This window comes from Dama dama, chromosome 11, assembly GCF_033118175.1.
Source record: "Dama dama isolate Ldn47 chromosome 11, ASM3311817v1, whole genome shotgun sequence".
NCBI lineage: Eukaryota > Metazoa > Chordata > Mammalia > Artiodactyla > Cervidae > Dama > Dama dama.
Window position 1 is genome coordinate 81,964,995 of NC_083691.1, and position 21,375 is coordinate 81,986,369.

At 40.9% G+C, this 21,375-nt stretch overlaps 1 protein-coding gene across 1 annotated transcript in view; it reads left to right on the forward strand.

Annotated features, from left to right (window-relative positions):
• Positions 1-21,375, forward strand: part of CDKL4 (cyclin dependent kinase like 4) — a 53,404-nt gene that overhangs the window by 25,572 nt on the left and 6,457 nt on the right. The window contains exons 5-10 of the mRNA XM_061155551.1: positions 6,756-6,828; positions 12,986-13,076; positions 14,174-14,371; positions 16,277-16,359; positions 18,811-18,867; positions 20,573-20,707. Coding sequence (XP_061011534.1) covers positions 6,756-6,828; positions 12,986-13,076; positions 14,174-14,371; positions 16,277-16,359; positions 18,811-18,867; positions 20,573-20,707 — 637 coding nt within the window. The remainder of the gene's footprint in view (positions 1-6,755; positions 6,829-12,985; positions 13,077-14,173; positions 14,372-16,276; positions 16,360-18,810; positions 18,868-20,572; positions 20,708-21,375) is intronic.

Genomic DNA, 21,375 nt, shown 5'->3' on the forward strand with positions numbered 1-21,375 from the left:
GTATAAACCCAATGAATAGCAAACAGAGGCAAACAACTAAACAGCATACATACCAAGCCTACTGGACCACTGTTTGTTCAGTAGTAAGTTGTATCCGACGGTTTGCAACCCCGTGGACTGCAGCACGCCAGGCTTCCCTGTCCCGGAGCTCGCGCAAACTCTTATAGTCGGTGATGCCATCCAACCGGCTCATCCTCTGTCCCCCCTTCTCCTCCCACCCTCAGTCTTTCCCAGCATCAGGGTCTTTTTCAGTGAGTCGGCTCTTTGTATCAGGTGGTCAGAGTATTGGAGCTTCAGCTCCATTGTTTATCAGGGTAAATTCACAGTTTGAAGAAATAACTGGTGTGTAGAGATAAGATGATCAAGGTAATGGATGTTTGGGATGAACTGTGAGATGGTGAGATTGTCTAGTGACTTGGAGACTAAATTATATCACAAAGAAGAGCTAATTTAACACTAAAGTAAGATGGTGAAAATGTACTGCTGCCCCTGCCAAATGAAAGCATCTGGTTTCCTCTACTTTTTTAATAGAGGGAAAAGCATTTGTTAGATCAATAGCTGCAGAGTCAGCCCTGAGACTGTGTTTGATTTGCTTCAGTTAAGAAACTACATGTACCAACACAATATTGTCAAGCAATTATCCTCCAATTAAAAATAAATAAATTAGAAAAAATGGGGTGGGAGGGAGGCTCAAGAGGGAGGGGACATACGCATACCTATGGAAGAAACTACACGTATGTAAAGCAACTGCAACCAGTCTCATCTGATTAAATTTGAAATAATATATTCCCATTCTCTAAAATCCTTCTCTGTTCAAAATAGGTCCAGTAGGTAAAGTAGTTGGCAATGTGATAGAAATTACCACCTACCAACAGGAAAGATTTCCCTTCCCTGTCATTGCACTATACATAGTGGAACAGTCCTACCATCAAGAAATTTAAAATCTAATGAAGAATTAGATATATAAGGGAACAATTAATTATAAACAGTCTTATAAAACTACTGCTCTCCACTTCTGGCTGGCAACAACACATCATGTACATCTGTAAATAAGGTTTCAATTTCTTTTTTTTAAATTCATCTTTACCCAGGTGTGATGGACATATAAAAGAATTAATTTCCTTCTCAGTAAACTGATCATAGGTAATTTCCTGTAAAGCTGTGGGTGTGCGTTGGTGGAGGGGTGGCAGTGAGTCATGAGCACTGAGAAATGCTCTAGCCAGAAGAGCAGCAGCATCGTGTCCCACATGCTGAAGCAGGGAGCGTCTTCCTTTGAAATGACATCCTGGTTTCCTAGGAATGATGGGGTCCCTGGGTGACAGAGGCCAGGAAGGAGAACTGCACTTCCAGAAGTTACTGTAATAGACAACAGAGCCAGCGCGGTGATCAGAACGATTTGATCTGACCATGGGTTCTCCCACAGAAGATAGATGGGCAGGTCTCTAAGGTTCTTTTCTACATAATCTAGTGACTAGAGGCTTGGCTTCAGCCACCGTAATAGCCCCAGGTGGCGCTAGTGGTAAAGAAAGTGAAGTGAAAGTGAAAGTCACTTAGTCGTGTCTGACTCTCTGCGATCCCATGGACTCCATGGAATTCTCCAGACCAGAATACTGGAGTGGGTAGCTGTTTCCTTCTCTAAGGGGTCTTCCCAACCCAGGGATCAAACCCAGGTCTCCCTCATTGCAGGCAGATTCTTTACCAGCTGAGCCACAAGGGAAGACCCAGTGGTAAAGAACCTGCCTCCCAATGCAGGAGATGCAAGAGACACAGGCTTGATCCCTGGGTCAGGAAGATCCCCTAGAGAAGGAAATGGCAACCCACTCCCGTATTCTTGCCTGAAGAATCCCATGGACAGAGGAGCCTGGTGGGCTATGGTTCACAGAGTCGCAAAGAGTTGGACACTACTGAAGTGACTTAGCGCACACGCACACCATAATAGCCAAGACCCAGGGCCTCGTGAAGGAGGCAGTTATCCCTGGGAAATAGCCCTGCATTGACATCATGTGTATGTACTTAATTCTTGCTCTTAGCCTATCCCCAAATGGTCTGTGGCCATTTATCAGGGTAGTTGTGTATTGGGAAAAGAGAACTACCCAATCTCTCAGGAATCTCTGAATCATGCTCTAAAGTAAAAACTAATCACCAGTAACTTTGAAAGTCCCTGTGGTTCGGCAGTTTTGTGGGGATGGGAAGCTTATTGAGAGTCCCCAGTGAAATTTAACCTGAATCTGTCCCATGGTAGTCTTGTCAGGTCCATGAGTTCATTCTTGGAGCTGTTTCCCCATTTCCTAATCAGATAGTGGAAATAGATACACTAGAAAATGCAAAAAGAACCAGTAGGTTCTGAACCAAGGAATGAAGGCAATTGTGGCAGGAGGAGCTAGTAGAAGTGTCTGGCACCAAATAGAAAACTGAAAGCAATACTGCAGATTTGGGAACAAACACAGGCTTCCCTGATAGCTCAGTTGGTAAAGAATCTGCCTGCAATGCAGGAGATCCCAGTTCAATTCCTGGGTCGGGAAGATCTGCTGGAGAAGGGATAGGCTACCCACTCCAGTATTCTGGCCTGGAGAATTCCGTGGACTGTATGGTCAATGGGGTCGCAAAGAGTCGGACACGACTGAGCTTTCACTTTTCATAGATTACTGCTGCAGTTAACACTTTGGGGAGACATAGCTGGGAAGTAGATGAGCATGTTGCATGTGATAAATCCTCTCCAACACTCCTGTCTCCCCAAAACTTTGGATTTCTTCCTCTTCATTTTACTAATGAACTTCCAGCATTGCAATTTCATTTGGCACAGGTACCCATCTAGCCCAGGTTCTGATCAACCAGTTCATTAATCAACTCCTCTCACTCCTAGCTGCTCCAGGTAGTTTACTGAACCAGGCTCGGCAGCAAGTGTGCCCATAACTGTTACAATCAGTCCAGTGTAAAATCGTGTTTCCTCCTTTCTGGTCCGACACTTATGAAATCTCTTTCCTCATACATGCTCCAGTATAGATTAGCAACATTTTATAGTTCTCTTTGCTGTGCAAATCTTCTCTTCTCTTTGACTTTGTAATAGGCCCTTTGGAACATGCTGAGATCTGACTTTAGTCAAAGTTTGGAGACATTGACGGGTGGCGGGGAAGGGAGCCTTGAGGAGAATTGACAACACCCATGCTATAGAGCTGCCTCGAGTGAGATCATGAGGGCCCTCCACAAGGCAAGACCGGTCTCCATACCAGTTTGGGGGCTACTTCATGTAAGAAGGGACATTTGGGACTTCCCTAGCGGTCCAGTGGTTTAGACGCCATGCTTCCACTGCAAGAGGTTTGATCCCTAGTCAGGGAACTAAGATCCCACATGCCATGAAGTGTGGCCACAAAGTAAATAAGTAAAAAGGAAGGGATATTTGGCAGGAGGTTAGGATGCTCTTAGTTCTGTGAATACTCCCAAGTGTCGCATTTCATTTCTCAAAGTGTATGTCTCAGTTAATTAACTGAGAAATTAATTAACTTCACATAAATTCAGTCTGTGTTGTCATTTAGCACCCAGCAGGACTATTCTCAGCGTCCGATTTTTTAGTCACTTCTGGGATAATCCCAGTGGTCAATGGAGCGAGTCTTAAAAACACAAGAAATAAGGGCAAGCATTGAAACTTCTGGTTTCCTAACTGTGCCTCGAACCAAAACATCAAAGCCTTACCTAAAGCTATCCTTTTGTTTTCTTCAATTTTTCCAGCGAAGTGAGAAGCACCCAGCCCAACCCCACTTTTGTTACTTTCCTATGTGTCCCCATTTTGTTTGATCACTTTCTGTCCAACAAAACCCTGCCCTGAATAGGCACTTTATTACAGATGACCACATGTGATTGTGTACATAATTGGTTCATCACTGGGTATCCATTCACCAGTGTTACAGCCCCTTACGGTAATTGGATCCCCCTGCCTTCAGACCCAACCAGTCAGATAGCCTGCCTTCCCAAGGCCTTGACTTTGCTTCCCATGCCCACTTCTGGTGTCCTATTCTGCACGGATCAAGATTCAACAACAGAATTCACTCTAGCAGTTTAAGCAAAAAGGGATTTATTATAGAGTGTGAGTTTATATAGTTTCTGAGTGTGCCAGCAAAGGAAGCTTAGTTGAGGACCTGTTGGGTACCAGTTACAGTTCGAGGCCCTGGAGCTACAGTAATGGACAAGGTAAAGGAAGCCCTTGCGGACTTACAAGGCTTTGGAGGAGAGGAAAACCCACTGAGGAGCTAGAGAATCCCTGGTGAGGGGAGTAGGATGGGCAGTAAACACAAAGCTTTGGCGGTCTGTTGAGGGAAGAACAGACAGAGTGGAGGTCAGTGAGAATGTGGTAGGAGATAAAGGTAGGGGAAGGGGGTTAACAGAAGTGAAATCATTAAGAGGCTGGTAGGCCACAATAAAGTTTGGATTTTATTCTAGGATAACATGGGTTTACAGAGAAGGGCTTGGTTCATCTTGGGCACTGATAATGAAATTGTTTTCCCCATCAAGTTATATATAAAACTAAAAGATAATGAGCTCTGATGTCAGCACCAGGATTCCCCTGAGTGGCTGAAAGAGCAGCCTCTGGGCAACCCAGTCTGAATTCCCTACCCTGCCAATCTCCCTAACACCTTTGGTTTTGAACCAGGATATCTTGGTTTTTTGTTTGTTTGTTTGTTTTTTTAACATTTAATTAGTTTTTTGTTGTTGTTCAGTTCTTTGCGACCCCCATGGACTGCAGCACACCAGGCACCATCCTTTGTCCTTCACCGTCTCCCAAAGTTTGCTCAAATTCATGCCCATTGAGTCGATGATGCCGTCCAACCATCTCATCCTCTGTCTCCCCCTTCTCCTCCTGCCCTCAGTCTTTCCCAGCATCAGGGTTAGTTACTGGCCACGCCTCACTGCATGTGGGATCTTAGTTCCCTGACCAGGGATGGAACCCATGCCTTCTGCTGTGGAAGCACGCTGGACCACCAGGGAAGCCCCCAGGATGTCTAGTTTTTGCTTCCAGACCTTCATGATTATCAATTCTCATATTATATGTTTATCATTCACCCACAGTATACGAAGCGTTGTGTATCAGTTGGTTTCTATGGAAGGTTTTATTTCACCAAATGCTTTGAATAACTACTGAGTGTGGCTGAATAATGTCACAGCGCTCTGTGTTTCTGGAATGAATGTGTGTGAATCTGTGTTCTCTTTGATAACTATCTTTGTAAGATCTGTGGTATTTGTAGTTGTTATTTTGTATAAATGTTGTTTTGCCTAAAATGGAATCTGCCTTCCTGGAATCTGTGCTCACTAAGGATTCTGTTTTGAACCGAAGCCATGACTCTTTCTGTGAGATGCCCTGAAACAGGACATCAATAGAAAAGTTAGAGGGAATGTAATTGCTGCAATTTATAGAAATGGTTAAACAAAATAGACTAAGTACTCTCAGAATACAAGTTGCCCAGATCCCCCAGTGGAAAATACTCCCCAGTATTTTCCACACAGGAAATCTGCAGAGGCAGGAAGCTCCCAGGCTCCCATTCTCATGGGCTCTTGATTCTCCCCGCCTCCCTGGCCATGTACCTGCCTGCTTACCAGGTGTAAGTTGCTGTTGATCAGTCACTACCCCGTGGACTGCAGCACACAGGCTTCCCTGTCCTTCACCATCTCCTGGAGTCTGCTCAGATTCATGTCCATTGGGTCAATGATACCATCCAACCATCTCATCCCCTATCATCCCCTTCTCCTCTTGCCCTCAATCTTTCCCAGCATCAGGGTCTTTTCCAGTAAGTCGGCTCTTCGAATCAGGTGGCCAAAGTATTGGAGCTGCATCTTACCAGGTGTAAGTAACAGTTATAAAAACAACTCTTGCATATGCTTGAGTGTTTACCCCCAACCTGAATTCGATGAATTGAAGGTCACTCTTCACGGATGCCTTTTTTCCTGCAAAACCAGATCTCAGTTCTACCTGAAGATCATACCTGCAGGATCAAAATATATCATAGATATATGCCTCCCATAGATCCCAGAAATCCCACTTCTAGAACTTACCTTAAAAAGATTATTGCACAACTGCCACAGATAGATGATTGGATTTTCACTGAAGCATTGTTTCTAGAAATGAAACTTGGGTCAAACCTAATTGTTTGTCAATGAGGACTTTCTAAATTATGATACATCTGTATTAATGAGATCTTTGGTCACTGAAATAGATGTATACATATTCTGTATATCTGTATCTGTACCTCAATGCATACAATGTTTCTGAAGAGGCAGGGGAATTTGCCAAGGATGAAATGATTGGCTAGGCAGATATGGGAGAATTTCTTCATGGATATTCTTTTAACTTTAAAAATATCAAACCTTATGAATGCATGTGTTTAATATTAATGTTAAAAAGTAAATTCAGAGAGAGGAAGAGGACCAGGGATCCCCAAAGGGACAATCACTATAAGTTACAGCAATTATTTTGGGCTAGCAAGATTTGAATGAACATGTTTTATTTCTTTACTTTTATATATTGTTTGAATTTTCATGTAAAGCGTTAAAAATTTCAAGTTAAAAAGGAAAGTTACATAGCTATAATGAAAAAAGTAGTAAAGCAATTTTCATTAAAACATTTTTTAAAAAGAACATTTTCAAGATTCCCTTTGTACTGCATCCATTGGCTGTGACAAGCCCCACCCCTTCCATTTCTATTCCCAGTTCTGCTCCTGAAAACACATCTTAGGAGTTTTCATTTCCTTTTTTACTTTTTTCCCCAGAGTTGCTGATGGAGTGATCAAAAGTGTGTTATGGCAAACACTTCAAGCTCTCAATTTCTGTCATAAACACAACGTAAGTAACATTTCCTAATGTATTTGCTAATTTCTTCATGATGACTCTTCTCTCCTAAATGGCTCAGGGGTCTATTTGAAGAGCTAATGATGGAAGGAGAATAAGAACCAGAAGAGCAAAACAAAAGAAAGTTACAGAATACAAGGAAAAGTAATGCATTATTAATGGCTTTTTTGCAATTTCTGTAAGAATCAAATTATTCATTCCTTATGAATTAAAAGTTTGTATAAACTTAAATGTTTCCTTTTGCCCCAGTACTAATGATTCCTATGATTATTTTTAAATTGGATTAAAATAAGTTTTCAGAATATCAGTAGTGTAACCCTCCATGGCAGTTGATTTTCTTTTGTCTTTAATGTCTTTTATACTGTAAAGGTCTCCTTTCCCCTATCTTTTTTTTTTTTCTTTTTTCCATTATTAATTTTTCAGAGCCATGGGTGTCAAAGTTGAGCATGCATCAGAATCACCTGGAGTTCTTGTCAAGACACATTTTGCTGGGCCCACGTCCAGAATTTCTGATTCCGTAGGTCTGGGATAAAACCTGAGAATTTGCAATTCTAACAGTTTACCGATTGATACTGAAGCTTCCAGTCCTAGAACCATGCTTTGACTTCTGTGTTGTAGAAATCCTCTTGGCTGGTTGCTTCCTATGTGTTATTTAACTTGTTTTTTTGCCTGTATTTACTGTAAATTGGTGTTTATATCTAGAGGCTTGTCACACTCAGGCTCAGTCTTTTTAGACAGAAAGGCTTCACATTTAATACCGTACACTTCTTATTGTGTCAGCAACCTGAGGCATGTGTAATGTCTGGCCGTCTTTCCCACTTTTGATTGTCTTAAAATAGATGAGTAGGTTCAAGAGATGTTCACTTGATCCCCTTCTTTAGCACTTTCACTGTCAATCTTTTTTTTAGTTTTAGCATTTAAGGATCATTATTACCTCTCTCCAGTATTTCATTAAGGTTAAAAGGTGGCAATTTTCTAATTCTAATATTCCTTCTGCATTTATTGATTGGAATTCTATGGAGAAGAATTTACCATGGACTCTGGTTACTATAAAGTACAGTAAAATAAATATGTGATTATTCCTTTTAGATGTCAATACTCACAGTGATGAAGTGGTGTCACCAAGAGTGTCTCTAAGCAACCTCCAAGAGTGAGGGGTTTTGGGGAGGCGTAGGGCATCATTATGATTTTGTGTATGCTGTGTGTTTCCATCCTTTGCAGTCATTGTTCTCTCTGATGTTCGGGTTGTCCCATCTTAGGCCAGCGGGAGCTTCTTTAAGTAAGCTCTTGGGTGCTTTTGCTATAATGATAGCTTGTTTTTTTATTTTTATAAACTTTTGAGTTGGTGCCTACATAAAGGCAGTATTGAGGCAAGGATGCAGACTACCATATGGTCAGTTTTGATGCCAAGAGCAGAATATCTATCCTAGTAATCTAGGATTGCTGAAAAACAGTACACAATCATGGAACTAATTTCCAATACTTAAGGAAAGCTTCCCTTAGTGTTCAGAAGAAAGTCAGCGAAGGGCTTCCCTGGTGGCTCAGTGGTTAAAGAATCTACCTGCCAGTGCATAAGACATGGGTTCAGTCCCTGATCTGGGAAGATCCCACATGCCAAGGAGCAGCTAAGCCCGGGTGCCATAACTATTGAGCCAGTGCTGCAGAGCCAGGAGCCGCAACTACTGAGCCCACGAGCCCTGAAGCCTGTGCTCCCCACCAGGAGAAGCCAGCACAACGAGAAGCCGGCACGCTGCGGCTAGAGAGTAGGCCCTGCTCCCCACAACTAGAGAAAAGCCCAGCGTAGCAACAAAGACCCAGTACAGCCAAAAATAAATAAAATTATCTAAAGAAACAAAGTGAGGTTTTTGTTGTTGTTAGGGTAAGTTAGAAAAGCTTTGAGTTTTTATTGATAAAGTATATAGAATACAGAGACATATTGCTCACAAGATACATATTTTTCATGATGCAAATTGTGCTTTCAAATAATTACTGAAGATGATGCAGAATTGCATCCACATCTTTGTTGCTTTCCACCATGCTCTGAGAGGTATTCAAGTTCACCTAACTGTGGTGCTGGAGTTTTATGGGTAATTAAAATGATTTTTTAAAAATTCTATTTACCATAACTATTTGTGTATTATCTCTGTATAATCAGATTATAAGCTTGAATGCAGTCTCTGTGGCTGATTTATCTTTGTATGTATCTCTTTAAAGCCTGGTCTGGATCTTTTTATATAAAAGGTGCTCAGGAAACATTTGTGGAGTAACTAGATGAATGTATGAATGAATGAGTCCATCAGTCACCTTACCTACCTGATTATGACTGACCGTTTAGAGTGAACCCATGTGTTATTGTAGCTCTGTGCAACTGCCTCCATTCCTCTGCTGGGAACAACACGTTCTGTACCTTAAACTTTAAAATATTGAAAACCTCCCACTTATAACCCATTATTAAAAATGGATAATTTTTCAGACAAACTATCTTCCTCTGACAAGAAAATTACTTCTGAACTCTGGTTATCCCATTTTTATTACACTGTGGTAAGTCTTTGTGTATCTTTTTAAAATAAACCTATTAACTGAAACACATGCAAAGGAAAAAAATCTAAATCATGTATAAGCTGTTACAATACTACATCTAAAACGTTTATACTCTCCTTATTTTAAAGGAACCCTCATGATACTCTCAAATAGGAAAGGCAGTCCCACCCATGGTGTTGCTGAAGATTCACAGTGACTATCTTTTATCTCCAGAGCGGTGATCCCAGCCAAGGCCATGGTAGTAAGGATTAAGGCCTTGCTACTCAGAGTGTAGTTGGTTAGGGTCTCCTCAGAGCTCATTAGAAATTCAGGCTCTCAGGCTCATTCCAGATCTACTGAGTCAGAATCTGCATATTTAACAAGCTCTCCCAGAGGTTCGTGCGCACATTAAATTTTGAGAAGCACTGGACTTAAGAAAATACCTACTCGTTTTGTTCTTTTTTTTTACCCTATAATATGGCTAGAGTGAGGTAACTAAAGTGACCCTTTGACATCATTATCAACTCATGAATTTTTATATATTTGATGTATCAATTAGAGAAAAATAATATCATGTCTGGGACTTTCCTGGCAGTCCAGTGTTTAGAACTCAGTATTTTCACTGCCGTGGTCCCCGGTTGAATCCCTGGTTGGTGAGCTAGGATCCTACAAGCCGTACAGTATGGTAAAAAGAAAAACAACTCCAAAAAAAAAAAGAAAGAAAAACAACTCCATATCAAAATGGCAAAATTACGGTGACTTCCAAAATGTGAGTGTTTCTGGCTGTAATATCCATTAGCATCTTGTTGATATCAGTGTCCTAGTTGTCAAGGAGGAGGTTTCTCTCCTCTCTGATTATGAGTGTCCGTCCATAAGGCTCAAAGAACAACCTTCTCAGATGTCCATTCAGGCTTATGTAAAGAGGCAGCTTCTGTCAGGGAAGTTTCTGGAGATGGTTCTTAGAATTAAGGATCAGGTTTAAAATACCATGGATACCTCTTCCTACGGGCTTGTGAGTCTGTAAAAATGAGATTGTACATCAGCCACCATAACCCAGTTTAAGCAATGTTTGCTAAAAGCTGTGTATGAAACCCAAGTTTATTAAAATGTTTTGATTCCCCTGACTTACAAGTTTCTTTTTCTTTGGTGAAAAATAAGTCGATTGCAAGAGGCATTACAGAGTTTACACTTGAGTGCAGCTTTGCATTGGAGAAAGTGAATGCTGTATGTCAAAGCATCTTCTGTTCTCCATTCTCTGGTTCTTACTATTCCTGTGATTTTTTTACTCTCTTTTTCTTTTATTCTTTTTTTATTCTTTTATTTATTATTTATTTATTATTCTTTTATTAGTTATAATTATATATATTATATATATAATTATATATTATTCTTTTATTTATTCTTTCTTTTATTCTTCTTTATTTGTAGCTTCTCTTACCTGTACCTACACTAAATGATTTTTTCTGTTTCTTTGGGACATGTCAGTACTTCGTTTGCCTTTGTATATTTTGGTTGGAAAACAAGTGGCTATAAATTTCACAGGGGTTTGCATATTTCAGTAGGCCACTAGATAGGTAGCCAGAGAAGGCAATGGCACCCCACTCCAGTACTCTTGCCTGGAAAATCCCATGGATGGAGGAGCCTGGCAGGCTGCAGTCCATGGGGTCACTAAGAGTCGGACACGACTGAGCGACTTCACTTTCACTTTTCACTTTCATGCACTGGAGAAGGAAATGGCAACCCACTCCAGTGTTCTTGCCTGGAGAATCCCAGGGACCGGGGAGCCTGGTGGGCTGCCGTCTATGGGGTCGCACAGAGTTGAACACGGCTGAAGTGACTTAGCAGCAGCAGCAGATAGGTAGCAGTATAAGTCCATTTACTTGGTAGTACCACACATAATCCAGAAACTTAGAATTTGCTGCAGACTCATCTGAAGGACATAACCTGTTCTTATTAAATCAGTAGCTATTATAGATGAATATGACTCAGTGTTAATCCAGTTTTCATAAATGTGTTGCCTAAAAGGTAGGATGAAAACTATGTTGGTTTATGTCAGAACAGTGCAGCTTTAAAAATTACTATCTAAGGCCGTAAGACTTTTAAGAGGCCTTAAAAGGTTTCTTCTAGCTGATGGCCGTACAAATGATGAAACAGTTGACAGTAATTGAGACTAAATACAAACAAGCTTGTAGTATGAGTGCCGTTTTTTTTCCATGACCCAGAATTTAGCATTCAACATTTTCTTTTCTTAGATAGCTATTATAAAAGCAAAATTCAAAATCATCAGTTTGAAAGGAATACTTAAAGGGACTGACATCACAACAGAGAAGTCAGGCAGAGGGAACTGATTGTTGTGGGACTTAATCAGGAGCCCAGCGGTAGCCACCTGCCATCACAGGATCATTGCAAGGATGCAATGTGGAAGTGCTCTGAAAAGTCCAGAGCTCCGTGTGAGGACTGAGTTGTAGAAGAAGAGCAAGAGCGTTTTTAACCTATTTGCTTGTTTGGAGGGAGAATAACCTGGAAAGCTAAAGTTCTGAAGACGAGGGCCTGAGCTGTTTTCTCCTGGGGCATCCACAGCATGCAATAGCCATTTCTGGAATAACAGTGGATGGGGTTCACTCAGCCCACCATCATGCACACCCCCAGCTTAGCCCTCTCACATCCAGAAAGGAGCATTTGCTTCACTGAGGGTCCTGGGATGATGCAGCAAGTTGCAAGTTCTCCACACAGAGAGGACTCTAAGGGGAGAATGCCTCCCAGTGGTGACCTGGCCTCCCAGGAGCGACTCCATCATAAGGTCACATCTCAAGAAACCCGTTCATGGTTCCAGATTAGCTCACCGTTGAGGATACTCATCTCCTGAGGCTGAATCTTCGCTATCTCTTGTTAATAGGTGGCCATAGGTTCCAGCTGGCCTAGGACAGCTATGGTCTGTTGCCCTCTCGGAGTAATTAGCTCCCTTTCACACATCCTGACCAGATGATAAATAAGATGGTCACTCTGATGCATTTTCTTTTTGTTATCATTTGAATGTTCTTCCAGTTTCTCAAATCTGTAATGTTTATGCAACCTGAATTGTGACTCTTGGGTGGCAGCCGTTCTTATTAGAGGCACTCTGGGTGTAATCTCATTCAGGGTTTGTTTTTTTTAAAGTATGGTTGATTTACAGTGTTGTGTTAATTACTGCCATACAGTAAAGGGATTCAGTTATACATATACATATATATTCTTTTTTAAAATATTCTTTCCCATTATGGTTTATCATAGGATAGTGACTATAGTTCTCTATGCTATACACTAGGACTTTGTTGTTTCATTCCGGGTTCTACCTCTTACTATTCAAATAGGGCTCAGTAAAAAGTGGAAGAAATATATGATACTCCCTTCTCAAAAAAATTTTTTTCAGTTTTCCCATCCAATAATTATTTTAATTTTTTCCCTAGTATAGCAACTTTTTTGTTATGACAAGATTTACAAATGAAAAATTGCCAATTTAAGGTTTTAGAAAAAAAGAAGGAACACCATATTTGTAACCATAAATAGGCTGTGTTTTTCATTGAAACTAATAGTTAATGTTTATTATGCTTTGTTGTTTTGATGACTCAGGGAAATAAATATTTTCTTACAGTGTATTCACAGAGATGTAAAACCTGAAAATATTCTAATAACTAAGCAAGGAATAATCAAGATCTGTGACTTTGGGTTTGCACGAATTCTGAGTAAGTAGCAAGTTTTTTACTGTTATACAATACAGATGATTATAAAATGATATAGTTTAAATTCTTACGTTAGATATTGAATTATGCTAATTGTTATAGTGTTATTATTCAGAAAGGGAAATTTCACTTTAATTTTTTAGTCAGTACATTAGTTCATACTTCAGCTCCATCCAATCAACTACAGTTGATTAGCTGTTGAAAGCCACATTTATGTGCTGTGCCCGTAGGAAAGGAAGAGAACGAAAAGATACGTTTCTGGTCTTCATGCACTTATAATCTGAAGTAGAAGAAACAAACAACTAACGCAAGATGATTGGCAATAAAGTACTAAAGTGAAGAGGCAGATGGTTCCCTGGAGGGAGATACTAACGTGATCTAGAGTGGTTGGGGAAAACTTCATGGAGCTGATGAGACTGGGAGAGTAAACTGTAAATTACAGAGAGGATTCAGAGACAGTGCTGAGCAACAAAGAAGTCATCCCAGAGAGAGAGGAACCAAAGGAAAAGGGGGACAGGTAATGATCTCCCCCTGAATCTAAAACTGTGCAGCAGGCGGAAACATGTATTAACAACGGACACATTGCAAGGTGGGTGTGCACATAGTCAGCTTATTGATAGGACCCCAACATAGGTGACCTGACATTGCATTGGGAAGCTGGTTTATTCTTGAAGTCACACTACAGAAATTCTCCCTGTGCCCTCACCCTGGTGCTCTCTCTCTGGGATCACATAGATGTTAAATAGCTCAGCTACCTTTGGAAGTTGAATTTTTTTTAAATGAAGTTTAGTTGCTTAGTAGTATTATGTTAATTTCAGGTGTACAATATAGTGATTCAGTGTTTTTACAGATTATACTCCATCATATTGATAGCTTATTACAAGATAATGGTTATAATCTCCTGAACTACACAGTGTATCCTTGTTGCTTGCCTATTTTATATTAATAGTATGGAAGGTGAATTTACTCTCTGAGTACACAGTGTAACAGTTCCCTAGGTTAGTGCGTCACTGCGTGAACTGTTAGGAGAAGCGTAGCTTCTGAGAATTATTGATGCGGATCTGTTCAGAGAGCCTGACCTGCTCTTGATGCATTTGCAGTTCCAGGAGATGCCTACACTGACTATGTCGCTACAAGATGGTACCGAGCTCCTGAACTTCTTGTGGGGGATACCCAGTATGGTTCTTCAGTCGACATATGGGCTACTGGTTGCGTTTTTGCAGAGCTGCTGACAGGCCAGCCACTCTGGCCTGGAAAATCAGATGTGGACCAACTTTATCTGATAATCAGAACATTGGGTATAAGTTACATTTTATGGCTTACAGAGTTGCTAACTTGTAGTAGAAGTAGTATGTCATTATAATGAACAAGAGCTTTCTGTTGTCTCCAGAGTGCTACTGAGGGCGGCTGTTCTGGACTGTAGCCAAAGCCCAACCCTTTTCTCAATGCGTGGAGCCCTAACTCCTCTCAGTGAGGAGTTTTCAGATGCCTCTCCAAGTCAAGTCAATTAGCTGTGGAATAAACTATACATTTACTTTCCTTATCAGGCTAAGATGGGGCTAAGGGTGTGAGTCAGCTGCATAGAGCTTACTCTGAAGACACTCAATCAAATGCAGTTTCTGCTTTTTCCCCCCTTTCCTCTAGCACAGGGATAAGCAAACTTTTCCTACACAGGGCCAAATGGTAAATATTTTAGGTCTTGTAGGCTGTACAGCCTCTATTGCAGCTCTCAACTCTGTTCCTTTATACTTAATATTGACAAATTGCTCTCACACACACCATCTCTTTCAGTCTTAATAAAAATCCATTAAGGACATAATAACGTTTTTCATTGTGCCTGTTTTCACAAATGAGGAAACTGAGGCTCTAGGAGCTTGCATGAATGACGTGAAGTCATACAACTAGTTATTAATAAGTGAAGAACAAGAGTGGACTCCAATGCTGTCTTTCATGAGCTTTCATCCCATGTCATTGTCCTTAGCGCTTGTCCCCTTCCACCTGGTTGGAAGAGGACATAACCCAAAAGACCAGCTGCAAGCTCACACCGTCAGCCTGGATGCGAACAAAGTGGCAAGCCGCACACAAGATGGGTATTTGGTCATCGCTCCCCGTGGCTCTCCTGGCAGCATGGCTGCCCGGCAAGGGAACTGCTGCTGTCTGGTTCCCTGTGGTTCCCACACCTTCTTCTGGAGAATTCCACGGCCTGGGAGATGTGGAGTAGTGTTTCACTACAGGCCACACCTTAAGCTCATGCTGTTTAACTGATTTCCTATAGAAATTTACATTAGGCAGATATTAGACAGATCTGGGAGAAGGCAATGGCACCCCACTCCAGTACTCTTGCCTGGAAAATCACATGGATGGAGGAGCCTGGTGGGCTGCAGACCATGGGGTCGGTAGGAGTCCGACACGACTGAGCGACTTCCCTTTCACTTTTCACTTTCATGCATTGGAGAAGGAAATGGCAACCCACTCCAGTGTTCTTGCCTGGAGAATCCCAGGGACGGGGGAGCCTGGTGGGCTGCCGTCTATGGGGTCGCACAGAGTCAGACACGACTGAAGCGACTTAACAGCAGCAGACAGATCTGAGTTTGAATCTCAGGCCTATCACCTAATGACTGTGTGACTTGAGACAGGTTATCAAACCTCTGAGCCTCATTCTCTCACTAGGACAGTGGAGGTGAAAAAATTGCAACCATCATGAGATAGTTATAAGATTAAATGAGATCATATGTGTCAAGCTCTCCATACCACTTGCTCACCTCCTCCTCTGATGGCAGCTGAAAGACAGACTGGGGCTTTCCAGGAGGCTCAGTGGGTAAGGAATCCACTCAGTGCAGGAGATGTGGGTTCGATCCCTGGGTCAGAAAGATCCCCTGGAGGAGGGCGTGGCAACCCACTCCAGTAATCTTGCCTGGAGAATCACATGGACAGAGGAGCCTAGTGGGCTACAGTCCGCAGGGTCACAAAAAGTCAGACACAACTAAAGTAACTGAGCAGACACACACACGTGACAGTGCAAGCCACATGTGGCAAAGAGAGTTGGCAGCACTGATCTTGCCTGAGGAGGCACAGTTTTTGCGGGGACCAATTTCTCCCAAATCAGTATTTCTTTTATCTCTGGACCTCGGAAATTAACTGTTGAAGCATGATGCTGTTTTTAACTAAATTAATCATGAGTTATGTGGTTTGTATTTTTACAGGAAAGCTAATCCCAAGACATCAGTCTATCTTTAAAAGTAACCAGTTTTTCCATGGCATCAGTATTCCTGAACCAGAAGATATGGTAAATTGCTCGATTTTGGTGTTTTGCTCTTTGTGTTGCTACTTTCTTTAAAGGGGTGGTTGTTTCTCTTTTAATATTTGTGCTTTGGACTCCTGTCCTCCTTATGACACTCTGACACTGGTCGAATAAACCATGTAAAAACTACATAAAATGAACCAGGAGAAGGCTTTAAAAGTTTTCTTACCCTATCTATTCAAAGATTAATTTAACTTTAAATGTGAAGTGAAAGCATATTTCTTTCCTTCATAAATATGGTGATCCTTTTAATCAAAACACTCAGGTACCTTTCCCTGAAATAATTATAAAATAATTATTTTCTCATAAAAAGTACTTTCTGTAGTTATATTTATTTTGAGAAACAAATGCATTCTCTATTTTTTCAGCTTCTGAAACCTCAATACAAACCATCTTTTTACCACATGTATTTTCACTTAGAAGATCATTCCACAAAATGATCTTTACTGTATTGAAATCAAAACTGCAAACCCCAGTAATCAACTCTACACCCTCGCTGTGGTCTTTGCCTTTCTTTGGGAATCTGTCAGTGACTACCCAACCTTCTTACTCTCTGTAGTCATTGATTTCTTATCTGTGTTACTCCATGTGGTCTGTTGCTAAGTTTCATGTCCGACTCTGCAATCCCGTGGACTGCAGGATGTCAGGCTTCCCTGTCCTTCACTATCTCCCAGAGTTTGCTCAAACTCATGTCCATTGAGTCAGTGACGCCATCCAACCATCTCATCTTCTGTTGCCCCCTTCTCCTGCCCTCCGTCTTTCCCAGCATGAGGGTCTTTTCCAGTCAGTCGGCTCTTTGCATCAGGTGGCCAAAGTATTGGAGCTTCATGTTCAACATGAGCTCTTCCAGTGAATATTCAGGGTTTATTTCCTTTAGGATTGACTGGTTGGATCTCCCTGCAGTCCAAGGGACTCTTAAGAGTCTTCTCCAGCACCACAGTTTGAAAGCATCAATTCTTTGGCACTCAGCCTTCTTTATGGTCCAGCTCTCACATCTGTACATGACTACTGGAAAAATCATAGCATTGATTATATGGACCTTGGTCGGCCAATTGATGTCTCTGCTTTTTAATACATTGTCTAGGTTTGTCCAAGCTTTTCTTAAACGGAGCAAGCATCTTTTCATTTCGTGGCTGCAGTCACCCATCTGCAGTGGGTTTGGAGCCCAAGAAAATAAAATCTATTACTGCTTCTACTTTCTTTTCCATCTAGTGCCATGAAGTGATGGAACTGGTTGCCATGATCTTAGTTTTTTGAATGTTGAGTTTTAACCCAGCTTTATTCTGCCTATACAATGAAAGGACCATCAGGGGAGGCTTGTGCCCTACTCCTGATGTGTTGAAGACAGTGATGTGGAGGAAGGGAGAATCTGTTAAGCCAGGTCATATTTACGGCACCTGTGAGCCATTGGGTTCAAGGGGTCCTGGCTTCTTTAAACACCTGTTCATCTTAAATTTATTTCATATAATACCTTGATTTATATACTGGGCTTCTTTTTTATTGTGTTTGTTAAGACTCTTAACACATATAATGAAAGGTTAAATGTTGAATTACAAGTATAGAGGTTGAATTAAAAATAATATTCATAAAACATGTTTAGTTTAAAGACTAAAATACAGTAGTTCCCTGGTAGTGCAGTGAATAAGAATCTGCATGCCAATGCAGGAGACATGGGTTCAGTCCCTGGTCTGGGGAGATGCCACATGCCTCTCGGCAGGTGAGCCAGAGCTCCACAGCTACTGAGCCTGCGTTCTAGAGCCCATGAGCCTCGACTACTGAACCTGCATGCCCAGAGCCCATGCTCCACAATAAGAGAAGCCACCGCAGTGAGAAGCCTGGGCACTGCAACGAAGAGTAGCCCCCACTTGCTGCAACTAGAGAAAGCCCCCGCAAAGCAACGAAGATCCAGCACAGCCAAAAGAAAATGACTAAAAGACAACAAATTCACATGTACCTGCTGCCTAGTTAAGGAAGGAGAATGGTGCCATTAACTTGGAAGCTTCACCCTCCCCATGTACCCTTCCTCAGCCCCATTCTCTCCCTTGCTTACTGTTTTGAGTTTTGCATTCATCATTCCTTTGCTTTCTGTAGTGCTCTTATTCATGCAGTTGAGTGTATTTTCATTAATGTTCAAAGCACCCCTATAAGTAGATTAAGGATCCCTCTAAGTAGATATCATGGTACTGAAGGGGACATTTAGAATGAACATTTACCAAACACCAATTGCAAGACATTGTAAAATTAAGAAAATAACTTCAGCTTTTTTCATTACATTGTAGTATAAAATCATGTAAAAATATGATTTTAAAAAATCTTTGAAAGGAATTATGTAACCTACTAAGGGGCTTTCTCCAAAGTATTCTTAATACTAATATATTTTAAATATCTGTTACTTTGTTGTTACATAACATTGAAATGCTTTACTCTGTTTTTTAGGAAACTCTCGAAGAAAAGTTCTCAGATGTTTATCCTGTGGCTTTGAATTTCATGAAGGTACCTAAAAATCAATTTTAACCATATTGACTGCAAATCATAATGACTGAAGCTGGTAACTCTGGGATGGGTGGACAGGTCAAATAATGCCACTGTAAAAATGTGGTCATTGAAACTATTAAAGAACTGTAAAATAATTACAATTAAAGGAACATCAGTGGTTTAAACACTAAATCTTTCCAACATAACCTTTAAAATTAGTAGACAATGAAAGAGAATAATTACAACTGTGATGAACACCATGCTTCTTTTGTATTTATTAGGAAATTTGACAGTTAAGTCTGTGTATTCAGACTATGGAAATTTATGAGAATGAATGTATTCCTTTTAAGTTAGAAGATCAAGAACTATGCTATCCAATAGGGTGGCCACTAGCCATGTTACTACTGAGCAGTTGAACTATGGCTGATTAGAATTGAGATGTTCTATATTTCTATGAAAATTACTTTTTAAAAATATAAACTATTTCATTAATAATTTTAAAAATATTACATGTTGAACTGATAACCTTTAGATACACTGGGTTCACTAAAATTCTAAGTTGCTTTTTAAATAAATCAGTAGAAGATCAGGCAAAATCAGAACTAGGTAGACACCGAATATAGCCCCTGTACCAGGGTCAAACAAAGAACAAGTTCTAATAAAAAAGCAGAAGAAGCTCCTCTATGACCAGTCTGCCATTCTTGCTTGACCAGCTGAGACCACGCGAGAAAGTGTGACTCTTCCCTTCACCATGGATACTGAAAGCCTTTAATGGGGCAGGGATGGAGATACTAGTATGAGTATCTATCTTTAATGACCAATTAAGTCATATTTATAGCAATGGCTTCCATACCACTCATCAGAATGACTACTCATCAGAATGAGCTATTTAAAAATACACATTCCAGTAAATAACCTCAGATTTACAGAAGCAGAATCTCTATGAATAGGACCTTGGAGTTTACATCTTTAAGCCTCTCCCTAGGTGATTATGATGAACACAATAGTTTGAAACTCTTCTGATCTAGGAAGTGGAGCCATCAGAGTGACCTAGAGTCAACTGTGCAGACGAGCCTTTGTGCTGGCGCTGGCCACTGCCCAGGCGCTATCCAGCGTGCTGGCTTCCTTCAGCCTGGGTCCTCCTGAGACCAGGAGCCCCACGCCTCTGAACTCTTAGATCGCCCTTACCACTGCTCCACTGGACCTCACCTGCTTTCTACCTCTCACTGCTCTAACCCAGCATTTCGCAGATCCTGTCCTGGAAGTCTAATTCCCCAACTTTGTTGGCTTGTTAAACACAGACTGGAAAAAAAAAAAAAAGCCCGCAGATTGCTTGGCCCTACCCCCATGGCATTTGTTTCAGTAGATTTGAGGTTGGACCAAGAAATTTGTATTTCTAGCAGTTTCCAGGTGATGCTGACGTAGCTGGCCTAGGGACCACATTTTGTGAATTTCTACAAACGATTTGCCTTACAAGTGACAGACACCTGACCTACCCTTCAAAACATTGACTGTGCATCAAGTCTGCCCTCAAAAGACTTTGAATTGGCAAAAGAAGAGCAATTCTAGCTATTAACAAGTTTCAAGTTCTGGATACTATACAGACTTGAAGATTTTCTAAACTTGTGTTTGCTCTACCAAGTTATTATTCAGAGTTTTAGGATACAGTAACAAAACAGGCTCCTCTTTTTAATATCTTCTTTGCTCTTCCCGTCTTCCAAAGGAGTGTCTGAAGATGAACCCAGATGACAGATTAACCTGTGCCCAACTCCTGGAGAGCCCCTACTTTGATTCTTTTCAAGAGGACCAAATTAAAAGAAAAGCACGTAATGAAGGAAGAAACAGAAGACGTCAGCAGGTAGCTCGGTTCCAAAGTTAAAGTGCTATAAAAATGATTATTTTCCTTCTCTACCTTTCAAAGTGAGACTAGGTGGGCACCAAGATCTTTTCTTTGCATTGGTTTAGTTGTATTTGTTTGTGTAATAGAAATTGTGATTGATGTAATAAAACCATAAAACTGAAAGTTTCCAGATTGCCGCAAAGTCTTATTCCAAGTATACTTAAAGTTATTGCACAGTTCTTTTGTTACACTATTGGATATCCTCCCCACCAAGTCATGTACCCGAACCACAAGAGTTTCATACAGCTAAGCCCTGATAACAGCCGAACCGAGTTTGACGGGCATTATGGAAGAATCCTTGTACCTTTCTGTAGCCTCCACGTGTACAATAAGAAACTTGACTTTTCTGTTCTTTCACCCATGGCAGGCACCTTAGTCTGCCTTTCCTAGGCTTTTCCTGGTAGCCAAAGACAAGCTCTGGACAGATACAAAAAGATGAAACTCAGATATCTGAGAACCAAATCCTGTCCTAAAATGTGCCAATATTATAGATTAATATGGTGAATATAAAGATGGATGTTAATTCTATGGCTTATTAGGCAACTACCATTTACTTGCTTTCAGACAACTGTGGAAACATAAACTCCATGGAAGTAGGTTTCTTTGGATTTAGATTTCTTTTCCCC